The sequence below is a fragment of the Bos mutus genome, chromosome 28 (genome assembly GCF_027580195.1).
Source record: "Bos mutus isolate GX-2022 chromosome 28, NWIPB_WYAK_1.1, whole genome shotgun sequence".
NCBI lineage: Eukaryota > Metazoa > Chordata > Mammalia > Artiodactyla > Bovidae > Bos > Bos mutus.
Genome location: NC_091644.1, coordinates 20951845 through 20969243, shown reverse-complemented (window position 1 = coordinate 20969243; position 17399 = coordinate 20951845). Strand labels below are relative to the sequence as shown.

Here is a 17399-nt window from a genome sequence, read left to right as displayed (position 1 = left end):
AGAGATCGTGCTCTCTTCTAAAAACAATTGTTACAAACAGAAACTCCACAGTCTGTCATTCTGTTGGATGAAGAGATGTTAGGTGCCCACTCTGAGCAGACTGGACCACCCTGACCTCATTTATGCATGTTACACTCCCTTTAATGAGTCAGGCTCAAGTCAGAGATCACCTCCTCCAGGAAGCCTTCCAGACTGCTGTCTCCTTCCCAGTCCTTACACCACCTGAAATTATCTACTATGCCCCTTTACTGGCTGTACCCCCAACCTCTGACTCAGAGTTCTATGAGAGCACCACTGTGCTACTTTGTTTTGTCCTGGTTTAGAGCAATGCTTGTATTTATCCTGGTATGGTAGGAGCTCAATAAACATTTGCTGAGAGAATTCAGTATTCATTTAATTTGCATTTTTAAAACACTCAACATAGATATTTTTATCCACTTACAGATAAAAAAAATTAAACACAAAAAGTTTGTGTAATATCCTAACAAATATACATGCATATACACATACACACATTCCTCTTAACTCAAGGAAAAAAATGGGTTGAAGCATATATTTTCTTTTTGAGAATGAAAATCAATTTTTTTAATCAACAAGATGCTCACTACTTATATTCTGAATTCTAAAGAAATCTCAAGATATTAATTATATTCCAATAAAAACTAATTATAAAAAGAGAAATCTCAAGATAAGATAAATGCATTTTTGCCTTTGCCAAACTTATTGTTCTTGAGCTTCTGAAACCCAGAAATAAGAATTGAAACTTTATTCTAATATGTTCAGAATTTACTTATCTGAGTTACGTCAAGTTAAACATCCTTGTCTTTTAGTTGACTCGAACTCTTTTTCCGTGTACTCATACAACATTACAAAGATGTTTACCTATTGAAGTTTGTGTATTGAGAAAAGGCATATAAGACACAAAACAGCAGTTACGAAAAATTAGTCATAACTTCTTAACTATCAGCTGATGTAAAAATCCTCACAGGAGACTTACTAAGCTTTTCTTTCTTTTTTTTTAATCATAATACAGCCTTTTGCTTTTATTTTGTATATTTACACAGTATGTTCCATCTCTACAGTGTCAGTTCAGTTCATTCACTCATTTGTGTCCGACTCTTTGCAACCCCATGGACTGCAGCACGACAGGCTTCCCTGTGCATCACCAACTCCCAGAGCATACTGAAACTCATGTCCATTATGTCAGTGATGCCTTCCAACCATCTCATCCTCTGTCTTCCCCTTCTTCTCCTGCCTTCAATCTTTCCCAGAAGCAGGGTCTTTTCCAAAGAGTCAGTTCTTTGCATCAGGTGGCCAAAGTATTGGAGTTTCAGCTTCAACATCGGTCCTTGCAATGAATATTCAGGACTGATTTCCTTTATGATTGACTGGTTGGTCTTCTTGTTGTCCAAGGGACTCTCAAGAGTCTTTTCCAACACCAAAGCTCAAAACATCAATTGTTCGGCGATCATCTTTCTTTATAGTCCAACTTTCACATCTATACATGACTACTGGGAAAACCATAGCTTTGACTAGATGGACCTTTGTTGGCAAAGTAATGTCTCTGCTTTTTAATATGCTATCTAGGTTGGTCATAGCTTTTATTCCAGGGCTGCTGCTGCTGCTGCTAAGTTGCTTCAGTCGTGTCCGACTCTGTGCGACCCCATAGACGGAAGCCTACCAGGCTTCTCCATCCATGGGATTCTCCAGGCAAGAACACTGGAGTGGGTTGCCATTTCCTTCTCCATAAGCTTTTCTTAAAAGAGCACTGTATTCAGAATCTGTAGAAACTCTGTAGCCCTACAGAAAGAGAAATCACTTAAGAAATTGATACTTATTTTCTGAAAACCCAAACAGAACACAATGAGTTTTTGTTTGTTTTTTACTTACCATTTTTCTTTCAAAAGATTTAATCCAATAATGCGTATAAAGCACTCATCAGAGTGCCCAACACATAATTAAGTACTTGAAAAATGTTACCTTTTTACTTTGAGTGGCTCAAAGTCAGTGCTTTAACTTGACATACTGTACTACCTCCCCATAACAAAGAAACCATTATTATCCCTTCAACATGCTACAGGCAGAAAAACCAATTTCTATCAGATAAAATGGACTCCTGCAACATTTCTGAGGAAAAGGAGCCATCAATCAATTACCCATGCTGCGCTGAGCCAGCAGCATCAGCACCACTTTCAAGGGAATTTGTCAGAAATGTAGAGTCTCAAGCCCCACCCCAGACCTTCTGAATCAGAATCTTCACCTTAAACAGAAACCAGATGATCTGTGTGCACATTAACGATTGGGGAGCCCTGATGTATAAGAGTTGGCCCTGGGTTCAAGAGCCTTAGCCTGTCAGCTGAGGAGTCAAGACAGATACAGAAAGCAGCAGTAGGCCACACCAAAGAGTATGTAACTGAGATATATGGATTTTAACATTAAGTTCCCTAGGACTTTAAAGGTGAGGACTTGAGCCGGACCTAGCAAAAGGTCAGATTTGGGTGAGCTGGACAGGAAAAACATTGGGGTACTGGGCAAAAGTTTTGAATTAGAGATGCTTCTTGGGCAAGTCACTTGACTGCACTTTGCTCTCCTCCCGTTATATCTTTGATTCTCTAGGATTCTGCAAGTTGAAGTAAGGAGAATTAGGATGGTAGGAATGAAGTGGAATGAGCACATGTCACACCTGTGGACACCTGTGGGGCTAGGGAGTGAGAAGTCCTACCTGAGTAGAGGAGATTGAGTGCTGCTGGGGCCAACAAGACAATGTTCAGAAGTGAGCTCAAGTTGCTTTTCCATGGTTTGTAGAATGTTCTCCATGGAAACTGGCCTACCTGCCCATGCATATAACACCTTAATGAAACTGGGAGCCATTTAATTTCCTAGGGCTGAGTCTGCAATCATCAGTTTCAAAGGTAACTGAAGGGCTGATGAAGAAAAACATGGATTTGTCTCCTTGACTGCAGGAACCTGAGTGCTTGCCAGTCCTTCCTCTATCTGATTTGGCCAAACTTCCTATCTTTGTCCTTCCTTTCTTTGCCTATTGCTTCCCTCGACCTTTAGGACCAGAGTTTCTAAAAGTATTAAAGAGTTTCACATTTTAGCTAAGATTACCATCTTTTGGTAGTAGATTCCTTTGCAAATGGGCTTTTTTGCACACCAGTTAAAACACACACTCCACTGACCATCAGCTCTCTAATCCTCTCTGGTTTGGTATATTTCACCAGCTACAATTTGAATTTCTGTCCCAGGACACTGAAAATACATCTGCTATTTGCCGGAGGTGCCAGAGACAATAAAAAATGTGATAGTCGCAGCCCTCAGTATGCACCACCAAGTGGCTGAATTTCTACACTGGAACCAAAGAGCAAAATAATGGTGAATCATGAGAAGATTAACATTGCTTCAACTTAGAGAGCTTTAGGGGAAAAAAAAAGAATGAGACTACATTCATTAACAATACTGAAGTTTTGTATTGGAACCAAAAATATAAAATGTTTCCATTTTACACTATAAGCTTATTTTCAAATGTAACACACAATAGTTACAAGCTGAACCAATAACTGTTAATTCTCTTGCTTTAATATCCATTTCTCTTTGCCAATCTCACAAGAGTCAAGTTTCCAGCAGTAAAAAGAGAGCCATGTTTGTTTTTCTGAGTTGCAATGCACTGTGTTGGGACACTGATGTTCTATCAACCATACAGCTCGCAAAAGATTAATAATTAGAAAATCACAGTAAAGTTTTAAAATACTCCCACCTTGTGGCAGTTTAGAAATATGACAGCCTAAACAGGACAGTCTCGCTCTCTGTCTGTTCATTTGTCCCTCTGCTTTCTTTCTAGCAAAGGAAAAGCACTTGGATGTAGAAAGTTCTAAATCATTCAGGAAGAAACAGGAGATTCCTTCTGAGACACTGGGTTTCTGATTGCAAAGTTATATCCATACAATGCAGCACTCAAGCTGCCAGTCATCTTCAGTTGTTCCTAAATACTTTGGTCACCTGATGTGAAGAGCTGACTTGTTGGAAAAGACCCTGACGCTGGGAAAGACTGAGGGCAGGAGGAGAAGGAGATGACAGAGGATGAGATGGTTAGATAGCATCATCGACTCAATGGAGATGAGTTTGAGCAAGCTCTGGGAGAGACTGAAGGACAGAGAAGCCTGGCATGCTGCAGTTCATGGGGATGCAGAGTCAGATATAACTTAGCGACTGAACAACAATGGATCTTATATGCCTTGTCTCTCCAGCTCCATCATAGAACCTAAAGCACATACTTGCATTGCATGCCCTGCCCATTCCACACCATGAGTGAAAACAAAAGATCCATAATCGTTGGCCAAGACTTCCCCAGTGGCACAGTGGATAAGAATTCACCTGCCAATGCCCGGAACACAGGTTCGATCTCTGGTCCAGAAAGATTCTACACGCCACAGAGCAAGTAAACGACAACAACTGAAGCCCTTGTACCTAGAGCCTGTGCTCTGCAACAAGAGAAGCCACCTCAATGAAAAGCCCAGGTACCATAACTAGAGAGTAGCCAGCCCCAGCTCGCTACGACTAGAGAAAGTCTGCTTACAGCAATAAAGACACAAATAATAAAATAAACTAAGAAAATCAATAAATAAATACCTGTTGGCTTCTTCTACTAGAACCCCTAGAAGAAGATTCTGCATAATACAATTGATTATACTATCTCCACTTTCACTCAACAGATATTTAGTGTCTCCCGTGTGCCAGGCCCTGGATGTTGGAACAAGTCAGAATAGATTAAGATCTCATAGAATGTCCGGAAGTGAGGAAGACAGGCGTTGAGTGAATTATAAGGCTGATGCATGTTACCAACTGGGAAGGGGCACTGTGGGAGAGTATCTAGTAGTGAATATTCCAGTAGTGAGTGCGTGTGCAAGCTCAGTCATGTCTCACTCTTTGTGACCCCATGGACTGTAGCCTGCCAGGTTCTTCTGACCATAGAATTTTCCAGGCGAGAACACTAGAGTGGGTTGCCATTTCCTCCTCCAGAAGATCTTCCTGACCCAGGGATCAAACCTGCGTCTCTTGCGTCTTCTGCATTGGCAGGCAGATTCTTTACCACTGTGCCACCTGGGAAGCACCAGTAGTGAATATAGTGGGTTAAAGGCATGGACCCTGCAGTCAGGCAGACGTGGGGTGGGATTCTGAAGTCAGCCACTTAGATAAACTGCTTAACCTTTCTCTGCCTCTGTCTTCTCCTCTGTAAAATGGGGATTAATAATAAAACCTACTCATAAAGTGGTTGTGAGGGTGAAATGAAATATGAAAACCAATATGAAAACCAATTAACACAGTATGTGTCTGGCTGAACGTGCCTGAAATCACTGCCCCCAGCTAAGAGTTTTGTTCCAAAAGTCAGTTAGGGTACTTGGGAAGCAGAGATTACCACACTAGCATTTCCTCTTCCTTTGCATTGCTCTCTTCCTTCAAATATTTGGCAAAGAAAAATGCTTCAGTGTCCTGGAAGAATCTTCTCTGCACTCTGCATCCTTCTTCTGAGCATAAAACTGAGATACAAGGTTGCAACTCTCTAGAAACCCCAGGAGTCTCTGACCTAGTCTGGTCACACTGAGTCAGTAATCCTCTCTAAGAAAGGATGCCAAGTGTGGAAATGGCCACTGCATGTGAGTTAAAGCATGGATTGAACTCAGGATTGCTTACACCTTTTTTCATTTAAATACATAACCTACCAAGCTATAAAAGTGGCTTTTGGTTATACCTAACTTTACCCAGGAAAACCAGAAAAGCAAGTAATTTAGGAACTAAAACTAAGCTTTCCTACTTAAAAGTGTGAAGCCAATCCTCCTTGCTGTCACTGGAAATGATTATTAGTGTTTAAAAGAATAAAAATGCACATCTATGAGCATCCCATTTGATCCTAGCAGTGTCCCTCTCATGGTAGATAGCCAGGAAATGCCAGCTGAAATGGAATAAATGTATACACTGGGCCTTGAAGTTGTTTTTATGGATAATTTAAACAGGAAAACTCCAGAATAAACCTCTCTTTAGACAAGGTATCTTTTGAAACAATGGTTCTCAACTGGGGGCAATTTTTGATTGTCATGGCTCAGGGAGTAGGGGAAGACTACTGTCATTTAGTGGGTCAAAGCCCAGGACCTGAAAAACATTTTATAACAGGCATGACACCTCACACAATAAAGAACTTCCCAGTCCAAAAGGTTAATTACACATTTGAGAAGCTCTGCCCTAAAAGCACACACACACACACACACAATCTTAAGGTTTTGTTAGAATATGAGGGAGAATAAATATGGGCTCCTTACTTTTGTTGGTATGTTATTTTCACTAACTAGTAAAGCAGGTTTACAGGACAATAAACCACCTCTTATCACTACCACAGCCCAATAACCTATTCGAATAGCTGATCAGGAATTCCTATAGCTTTTAACACAGCTGTCATTGTAATGTATCTATTTCATTTTTTAAAATATTGTTTTTATACACTTTCTATGTCTAAGTGAAAACTCACTCCAGTATTCTTGCCTGTAGAATCCCATGGACAAAGGAGCCTGGCAGGCTACAGAGTTGCAAGAGTCAGACGCTTAGCGACTAAACCACCACATATAGTCGTTACTGTAAAATTGTCAGGCATCGGAGAACAGCCATCAGCTTTTAAAGTTTTAAATATTTTTTTCAAATATCTGTTTCATATTACTTACATTTAGCCCTTAATCTGTTTTTGCTTTCACCTAATACACAGTGTTCCTCATGTGAAGATTTAAAAAATTGACTTGTCTAGGGCTTCCCTGGTGGCTCAGACAGTAAAGAATCTGCCTTCAATGCAGGAGACCTGGGTTTGATCCCTGGATTCGAAGATACCCTGGAGAAGGGAATGACTACCCACTTCAGTATTCTTGCATGGAGAATTTCATGGACAGAGGAGCCTGGAAGGCTATAGTTCATGGGGTCGCAAAGAGTCAGACATGACTGAGCCACTAACACTTTCACTTCTCTTTCACAGTGTTCCTCAAGTGAAGATTTGAAAAATAGACTTATCTAGAAGGGCCATGACAAAACACTTGAGAATATTGTAGAAGTTCTGGGAATGTTGTTACCCAGAAAGTTTTCCTTTTCTTCCAGCAGTCTCTTATCAAGTATTTTAAAAGTTCAAAGTACAATTATCTAGTCTTTAGTCTGTCTACCAAGTTTTTCATAGTATCATCTCAGTCAAATTTTAAATAATTTTAAACAAAACAAAATGAAAAAGAATGTTCCTTTGAAACCCTGAACTTAAAATCTGAAGTATTTTCTCACCCATAAAAATGCAAGTTGCTCCATGCTCTGGTCCCCAGGGAACCTAGTACCTGGTCTTTCGGCCTCTGTGGTGACTATGGGAAAATGATCAGGTTTATGCGTCTATTTCCCCTGCTAGACTCTGAGCACCTCAAGGACAGGCAAACTTATTGGTCTCGGTACCTCCCGTCCCTACCCTAGAGCCTGGCCCACAGCAGGTGTCAACAAACATTTGTAGAATACATAATGACAGGCTACATGCCTACTGAGTTGTGGTCAGCATTATAAGGCTTAGTCCTTATCTGTCTCTGATATTTCCTGAGTTCACTTGTGTTCTTTCTAGGTGCTTCAAGTGCCCGCTGTCTCTAGCTGTGGGTAAAAAAATTCAAAGGGCGGAACAACACTTTCTCCTTTCATTTCATTTTAATGTTTATTGATTATGCACTGGAGAAAGTGCTAAGTTAACCTTCAGGAAAGGAGATCCTCAAGTCTACAGAATAGAAAACTAGCAAACCAATCTTTAAATACCTATTCAGTTGTCCTGGACCAGGTATTAAACCAGCCTCATCTCACAGGTCTAAGGCACAGAAATGAACTGAGAGACGCTAGAGAGCATCCCTGATCGCAGACTTCCTTTTCTTCCTTTCATACTGAAGCATATTGCTTTGAACTATGCTAAGCTTTTTGTTTAAATTTATATTTCCTAGTTTTTCCAAATAAATAAATAACATGCAAAATATATTTTAATAGTGAAAGAGAGAGAGAAATCCTAAGTCTGGAGTTTAGTGAATGTACTAGAGGTGAGAAGGAATACATTGAGGAATAATATTAATTCCTGGTAAAAATTGAGTGCATAAATCACTTAAAACTTTTTTCAAAACTCTTCTAGAATATTACATGGGAATATGGGATAAATACACTAAGGCTTTTTTTTTTTTTTACACTAAGACTTTTGACAAGTAGATTTAGTCAATTCCACAAGCCCTTGATGTGAAGCTGTGTGTGTCATATTGCTTCTAAAGGAAGTTCAGGATTTAGAATCCGGCTGTTAGCTATTCTCTCACTATTACTCCGAAGTTCTTATGTTACTTGATAAAGTCTATTAATGTTATTACTTTCTGCACTGTGTGGTTGGAAAATGCCAGCCACAGGGCTGCATAATGAATGCATTGTTAAGGTAAGATGGGGACTTTGATTACCATATTGCTGCTTTATTTGAGGGAGAAAATAAAATATGTCAGGACTCTATTAACAACATTCACCGGTCTCAGTAAAACCGCAGCTATTCTCCATGTTGATTTACACTAGAGTCACCTGGGAAGCTTTAAAACCCAGTGCTGCTTGGGTCTCACCCCCCAGAGATTCTGTTGTGACTGGTCAGGCACAGGAATTTTTAAACCACCTCAGGTGATTTTAATCTGCAACCAGCTTGATGTTTACTGCCCTGGAAGGCCCCAACTTAATAAGACTTACTCAAGATCATCAACTGCTCACTGCGTAGTTGACATAATTCTCAGACACTCTGCTCTAATACTAACTGCTCTGAGTGGAAGGGTACATTGACTTGTTTCCTACTACCCAGGTAACAACACAAAGCAGCTAAGGTCAAGGAATATTTAACTATTCTGTTAATACTTATCTAACCAGAGAGCCTTTTCCCCCCCCTCATTGCACCATGTAGCATGTGGAACTGCCCCAACTAGTGACTGAACCCATGTCCCCTACAGTGAAAGCTGGAGTCTTAATCACTGGACCACCAGGGAAGTCCTCAAAGAGCCATTTTTAAATTGAGATTTTCAGTAAACTGAGTTCTCACTATGTTAGAGCTTAATTCCTTTCTATCTTCCTAGTAAATTACTTAATTCCTTGCAAAATGTCTCATCTTTTTGGTCCAGAAAAGAATTTCTAATTGTCTGAACTATAGGTAAGGTTAAAAATACACAACTAGAATCTTTTATGCTAAATGTAGTATCAGCCATATTCAGTCACATAAAACTCATCTAATTTCATTGTCTTCCACATTTGGTGCTAACTAAATGAAAATCCAGTGGCTACAATGGATGAGCTTTCTTTTTTTTTTTTGGTCTAGGGATAGAATCTGTGCCCCCTGCGGTGGAAGTCTTAACCAGTAAACCACCAGGGAAGTGCCACCTACTCCTGTTTTTGGTATTTTTTTTTAATTGGCTCTAGTTCTTCTTTACATAAATCTTAATTTTCTAGACATGCCCATCCATCTAGATATAAGCAGTCTTATCATATAATTTGGTTAAAATCAACTTGCAGACATGAACATTGTTGATACCATTTGACAGAGAACACAACCCAGGAAGGTAAGCGAACAAGTGGGTCTGATTTTTTTCTTTTCTTTTTTTTTTTTTAAGAAAAACTTGGTTCTACAAGCATCTAGGATTTCAGGCACTGTACTTCAAAGCAAAATACTACTTACATTTTCTAGGAGGCAAACAGCAGCCGGATTCCCACGAAATGCTTTTGTTGTGAATGCATCTGCTATGAAAATAGGGAGCTTCATTTTCTTTGTAAGCTGTTTCTGCAAACTCTCAAAACTGTTTGTAGACTGCTTTCCCTTTTATTGCTGCAAAAAAATCAAAAAGTTAATGTTTTACTTGATGCAAAGAAACAACTAACATTTCCAAGTACAAAGTCAATTCTAATACACCTGCATTTAAAGATAAGTAATCCTTTGATTTATTTTAAGCCTCTAGATTGAATTTGCTTTAAAATACTGGATAAATAGAATATTTTCTTTTCATAGTGTACATATACTTAACATAGTTATATTCTTAGAGTAGCCAAAACTAGCATAAACTATGTTGTTAGTGAAGTATGCAAAACTTCCAAAGAGCATATATGTTGCTGATAGTTTACCAATGAATATTAGTGCCCTTTTAAAATGATGCATTTTTTCTAACTATATAAAAAATGCCCATCATAAAAAACTTGGAAAATCAAAAAATGAATCATAACCATGCAAATCAGCAATAATTTTTTTTGGACTTAACATAGTCAAAGGAACCTCATGTTTTAATTTTGTGTTATTTTATAAATCTGCAATTGGAGACTTTTTGAGCTCATGATATAGAGGTTAAAATTAAGCTTTTTATTATAAGAATAATACTTTCTCTTTACTGAAAACCTATAAAATACAGAAAAATGGTGTGGGGGGTGTGAAGAATCTTCTGTATCTTCATGCTGTGGAGATAAACTGTTCACATTCTGGGTATTTCCTTTGCTTTTACTAGAAAGCATGGATTTTGTCATAGGTAGGGAAGAATTCCTCTCTCTCAAAGTTATAGAATTTTTTAAAAACTCAGCAAACTATGGGGTGTTTTGCTTAAATATAAAAGAAATTAACCCATCCTAACACCTATCTCTTGTTCTCAAGGAGATGAAGATAAACAATGGCTAGGCAGCTCCCAGACCTACAGAGTTGTTTTCTTTTTCTTTTCTTTTTGTTTATTATACAAGGGTTTTGCTTAACTTTCTTGCCAAATTGCCTACTTTTTTCTGCCTTTTTTTTAGGTATAACTGATATATTACTTTCAGGTTTACAATATAATGATCCAATATTCGTATATATTAGGAAATGACCTACCACAAAAAGTCTAGTTAATCTATCACCAAACATAGTTACAAAAAAAGGGTTTTTTTTTTTTTCTCCATGTGGTGGAAGTTTGAAGATCTAGTCTCTTAGCAACTTTCAAATATTCAGTACATTATTATTAACTATGGTCACAATGCTGCACATGACATTCCAAGAACTAATTTATTTTATAGCTACAAGTTTGTGCCTTTGGAGCCCTTTCAAGAAACTTGGGTAAGTCTGCACTTTTTGACCTCCTAGAAATAATAGTATTAATATTTAAGATACAGTTTTTAATCATAATTTTTAGCAAGGAATTCTAGCCAGTGAGGAGACCAATGTAGAAATTATAAAATATAAAATACAAAAGGAAAAGATATATATAAAATGCTTAGGAACACAAGGAGAGAGCAATAACTCTTCCCAGGAGACAGAGGGAGCTCCAGAAATGAGCTCCCAGAGCTGTCATCCAGAGATGACATTTGAGTGAGTCCAAAAATACACACACACACACACACAAATATCCAGCGGTTCCGTAAGGTGGGAAAGGCATCTTGGGTAGAGTGCATAGATTAATCCCAGGCCAAGCAATTTGATATAGAAATAGATATGCAAGAGGAAAGGAGATTGCAGAGATGAGGCTATCGAGATCTGCTGGAGTCAATGTTCATGAAGGAGCAGATATATGTAGACTTATAGCTGATTAATATGGTTGTACAGCAGAAACCAACACAAGATTGTAAAGCAGTTATCCTCCAATTAAACTTAAAAAAAATTTTTTTTAAATAGATAACCTACAAGGACCTACTGTACAGCACAGAGAACACTGCTCAATATTCCATAATACAGGCTTTCCTGGTGGGCCAGTGGTTAGGAATCTGCCTTGCAAAGCAGAGGATGCCGATTTGATCCCTGGTCTGGGAAGATCCCACACGCCAAGATGCAACTAATAAGCTCATGGGCTACAACTACTGAGTCTACACACACTGCCGCTACTGAAGCCTGCACACTCTAGAGCCTGGGCTCCACAAGAGAAGCCACCGCAACGAGAAGCCATCACACTGCAGCTAGAGAGTAGCCCCCACTCTCCGTAACTAGAGAAAGCCCTTATACAGCAAGGAAGACTCAGCTCAGCCATAAATAAATAAATAGATAAAAGTATTCTGTAATAACCTAAATGGGAAAACAATCTGAAAAAGAATAAATATATGTATATGTATAACTGAATCACTTTGCCGTACACTTGAAACTAACACAACATTGTTAATCAACTATGCTCCAATATAAAATTTTTTAAATGTTAAAAAAGAAAGAAAGAAATTCAAAATTCAGTTCAACAGCTACTATGTGGCAGGCCAACTCCAAAGCTAGGTACCAGGGAGAGGAGAGAGTCTCATGAATGAGCCATATGCCTCTACTCTGAGAGTCTAATCTAGTTTGTTTTTGAAGATGTCTCTCTTTTTTCTCTCTCTCTCCTTAAAATTAATTTCGGTTTCATTTCTATAAGAAAAATGCAGACTTATTTGATGGGAATTGTGTTGGATCTGTGGACTACCTTGAGTTGTAAAACCATTTTGAAGATCTTCTTTTAATCCAAGAACATGAGTATATGACTGCTAAGCTGCTTCAGTCATGCCCAACTCTGCAATCCCATGGACTGTAGCCCACCAGGCTCTGCTTCTCCAGGCAAGGATACTGGAATGGATTGCCATGCCCTCCTCCAAGGGATATTTCCCACTCGGGATCAAACCTGAGTCTCTCATGTCTTCTGCATTGGCAGGCAGGTTCTTTACCACTAGTGCCATGTGGGAAGCCCCAAGAAGATGGGTATATCTTTCCAAAAGAAGAAAAGAAAAGGGCAGGCTTAACTTCCTCCTGAATTGCTGAGAGAAAATTTGAGGCAGGTAAAGTTTAAGCAACTTGCCTTTCTTTACCCAGTAAATGAGCTTGCACAAATTTTGGCATCCTGGTCAATCCAATGGCTGGTCCTGAGCTGCAGCTTTCAGGCAGAGCTCTGTGCACTATCCAGCAGGGTGTTTTTCAAATGATCCAAAGAATTTAATTTATCCTTCTCTAATTTCACTTACATTCCATTAGGATCCCTAGTATGGCTTTATATGCCCCTTAATAATGGCAAGCAAATAAGCTGTTTAAATAGAAGTCAATTACTCCCAGAGGGTACCTCATAAATCTAAATTCATATGATTTCTAAACTATTCACATATGTTTTAAAACTTTTTTAGTTTTTAATCATCAATTTAGTGTATGAATAGAACCTTTTAATAAACAACAGTGGCACCCCACTCCAGTACTCTTGCCTGGAAAATCCCATGGACAGAGGAGCCTGGTGGGCTGCAGTCCATGCGGTCGCTAAGAGTCAGACATGACTGAGCGACTTCACTTTCACTTTTCACTTTCATGCATTGGAGAAGGAAATGGCAACCCACTCCAGTGTTCTTGCCTGGAGAATCCCAGGGATGGGGGAGCCTGGTGGGCTGCCGTCCGTGGGGTCGCACAGAGTCGGACAAGACTGAAGTGACTTAGCAATACAGAAAAAAAAATCCCATTTGACAATCCCCTGTCTCACTATATTCCCTGCAGTTCCATCAAGTTAGTTTCTGAGGACACAGTAGACATCTTTCTGAATTCTAAGTTCCATTCTTGGTTCCATTTATCATGTGAATGTAGGGAAATCATAAACCTCCCTTGTTCAAATAGTTTTGTCATTAAACCTGCCCATGGGTGTGCCTGGGAACATTGATGTTTATTTGTCCCTCTATAATAGTCTTAGCTTGTTTACAGTCTCCTGTGCTACAGACAACATAAAGTTGACTTCTGTATTCTGTAGCTGTTAATATAAAAAAACCCACTTGGCTTTTGCTTATGACTGCTGCCTCAAAACAATGCTACTGCTGCTGCTAAGTCGCTTCAGTCGTGTCCAACTCTGTGCGACCCCATAGACAGCAGCCCACCAGGCTCCCCCGTCCCTGGGATTCTCCAGGCAAGAACACTGGAGTGGGTTGCCATTTCCTTCTCCAATGCATGAACGTAAAAAGTGAAAGTGAAGTCGCTCAGTCGTGTCTGACTCTTCACGATCCCATGGACTGCAGCCTACCAGTCTCCTCCATCCATGGGATTTTCCAGGCAAGAGTACTGGAGTGGGGTGCCATTGCCTTCTCCACAAAACAATGCTACTCACTAATAAATGCCAACTTAGTTCTTTAAAAATGTAAATACTTTGTAACAGAACACTGACTGGCATTCAAAGTGTACATGAATACTATGCACCTTACTTGTTGGAAAAAAAGAAAATAACTATAGAAAGGAAGTCAAATTATAAAATAAGTTTTAAATAAAAATTTGGAGGAAATTCTATTTTTAAATTAGTTTCATGGCACTCAACTACTTTGTGTTTAGTTTTACTCATGTTTCCTGGACTTAATAGAAGCTCTGCAACACTGCCTTTGTTAAAAATATTTTTAGACTAATTCTGATTTCCTCAACTACATTTACGTTCAAACATAGTTTCAGAAACTTCACTTTTCTGTTGAAGCTTACAGTTCTTATCATCATGACCTACCATTTATCAACCAAATTATTGGCCCTCCCCACTTCCTTTACCCACTGGTAACCACCTCTAATTTGTTTTCTAGATCTAGGAGTCCAATAGCAGTAAACAGCATGTCCTTTTCAAGTGCACATGGAGCATTTTCCAGAATAGATCATATGTTAGGCCATAAAACAAGTCTCAATAAATATAAAGGCTTGGAATCATACAAAGTGTGTCTTTCAATCACAATGGAATAAGATTAGAATAACAAGAGGAAATGGAAATTTGAGGAATGTGGAAATTAAATAACATTCCCCAATAATAAAAGGAACTGGGTTCCCTGGAGAAATGGTCACTTCTAGGGCAAAGGTAAAGAAAATACCAGATAAGCCTTCAGCATCTTTTAATAGAAGAAAGTAAGACAGTCTCAAAAAAATAAAAAGAATAAGGGGGCTTCCCTGGCAGTCCAATGGGGGTTGGGACACTGTACTTTCACTGCAGGGAGAATGGGTTTGATCCCAGGTCAAAGAACTAGGATCCCACAAGTCAGCAAATAAATAAATAGACTAGGGGTATGTCAAAGGGATACAGAAGCCAACCTGAAAGTGCTCCCAGTGGCCTAAGAAAGAACAATTTGAACAACAAAATAAGTTATGTAGATTATAACCAAAAGTATAAAATTAGTATCTGTGGGTCTATACTGACATATATATAAAGATGAAAGAATGAATGAAAGGAAAAGCTCATAGAATTATTTTTAACTTAAGTTCTTATTTATTTTTGGCTACAATGGGTCTTTGTTGTTGGTCTTGGGCTTTGTCTAGTTGTGACAAGTAGGGGCTCCTCTTCATTGCAGTGTGTGGGCCTCTCATGACGCCAGCCTCTCATCTTGGAGCGTGGACTGTTACGCCTGCACATTCAGCACATTCAGTGGTTGCAGCTCGCAGACTTAGTCGCCCTGTGGCATTTGGGATCTTAGTTCCCTGACCAGGGATTGAACCCATGTCCCCTGTACTGCAAGGCGGATTTTTAACCACTGGGCCACCAGGGAAGTCCCTAGAATAATTTCAAATAATTTATCTAGCTACTCTCCCTTCCAGGAGATGGAGCTTAAATACCCCTTGAGTGTAAGCTGTACTCAGTGACTTTTTTCCAAAAGAGTAGAGCATCAGTTCAGTCCAGTTCAGTCGCTCAGTCGTGTCCGACTCTTTGCGACCCCATGAATGGCAGCGCCAGGCCTCCCTGTCCATCACCAACTCCTGAAGTTCACTCAAACTCACGTCCATTGAGTCAGTGATGCCATCCAGCCATCTCGTCCTCTGTTGTCCCCTTCTCCTCCTGCCCCCAATCCCTCCCAGCATCAGAGTCTTTTCCAAAGAGTAGAGCATAAGAGGATAAAAAGTAACTTCACAGTGGAGAAATCTGGCAAGTACTGCCTCAGGCAGGTTTGATTAAGGGTAACACCATCAGTGATAAGCCAGGTTGACAGCATCTACCTTGGATACAATGCGATGAAAATGGCACTTTACTTTGGTGGTCTTCCTCATGAGAACCCATTACTCCTATTTAATCATGGCAAAAACATGAGAGATATCCCAATTGAAGAGTATTCCTCAAAGGAACAGAGAATGCTAAGGAGAATGATGACTAATTAATGTAGTATCCAGGATGGGATCCTGGAACAGAAGGATGTTAGGGAAAAACTAGTGAACCCCATATAAAGTGTGTTCAGTTCAGTTCAGTTCAGTCATTCAGTCATGTCTGACTCTTTGAGACCGCATGAATCGCAGCATGCCAGGCCTCCCTGTCCATCACCAACTCCCGGAGTTCACTCAGACTCACATCCATTGAGTCAGTGATGCCATCCAGCCATCTCATCCTCTGTCATCCCCTTCTCCTCCTGCTCCCAATCCCTCCCAGCATCAGTCTTTTCCAATGAGTCAACTCTTCGCATGAGGTGGCCAAAGTACTGGAGTTTCAGCTTCAGCATCATTCCTTCCAAAGAAATCCCATATAAAGTGTGTAGTTAATAATAATGAACCAAGCTAGGTTCATTAGTTGTAACAAACACATCATAGTAAATGCAAGATGTTAATAATAGAGGCAACTCAGCAAGGGATACACAGGAACTCTCCATACTATCTGCTTTAAATTAATTAGGTTGTGCTTAGTTGGGCGTGCAGGGCCTTTTTCCTTTTTAGTTGCAGCATGCAGGATCTTTAGTTACAGCATGTGAACTCTTATTGCAGCATGTAGGATCTAGTACCCTGACAAGGGATTGAACCTGGACCCCCTGCATTAGGAGCAGAGTCGGCCATTTTCTGTAGACTGAAACATATGCTGAAATGCTAGATTTTACTAATGCCCTCAAATCAATTTCTACTTTGTTAATAGCAATCACATCTGCCTGTGTTGGAAAACAGCAGTATTTACATGTGAGTGAGTGAAAGTCACTCAGTCATGTCCGACTCTTTGTGACACCATGAACTATACAGTCCATGGACCTCTCTAGGCCAGAATAGTGGAGTGGGTAGCTTTTCCCTTCTCCAGGGGATCTTCCCAACCCAGGAATTGAACCCAGGTCTCCCACACTGCAGGTGGATTCTTTACCAGCTGAGCCACCAGGGAAGCCCATTTACATGTGAAATATCACTCAGTCTGTCTACAGATGATTCTTGGTACTCATCTGATTTTACAGATTGCCCTGGAATAATTTTTGCCCCTCCCTCCCATGCAACACAGTGCTTAGGACATTGTACTTTCCAAAATCTTTCTACTAAATTCACTATTGAAGTAAGTTTTACAGGTAGGACCACATTAATGACATAACAGACAAGAAACAGGACAGAACTGGAATTATCTCACCTACTAATCTCTATATAACAACTCATTTTAGACACTAAGAAACTAAGATTCAGGGGACTTCTTTGGCAGCCCAGTGATTAAGACTCAAAACTCCCAATG

General features: G+C 39.6%; 1 protein-coding gene across 3 annotated transcripts in view; it reads right to left on the bottom strand.

Annotated features, from left to right (window-relative positions):
- Positions 1–17399, bottom strand: part of PBLD (phenazine biosynthesis like protein domain containing) — a 36776-nt gene that overhangs the window by 14959 nt on the left and 4418 nt on the right. For all 3 annotated transcript variants that reach the window (XM_070364667.1, XM_070364668.1, XM_005907322.2), the window contains exon 2: positions 9731–9877. In XM_070364667.1, coding sequence (XP_070220768.1) covers positions 9731–9814 — 84 coding nt within the window. In that variant the 5' untranslated portion in view covers positions 9815–9877. The remainder of the gene's footprint in view (positions 1–9730; positions 9878–17399) is intronic.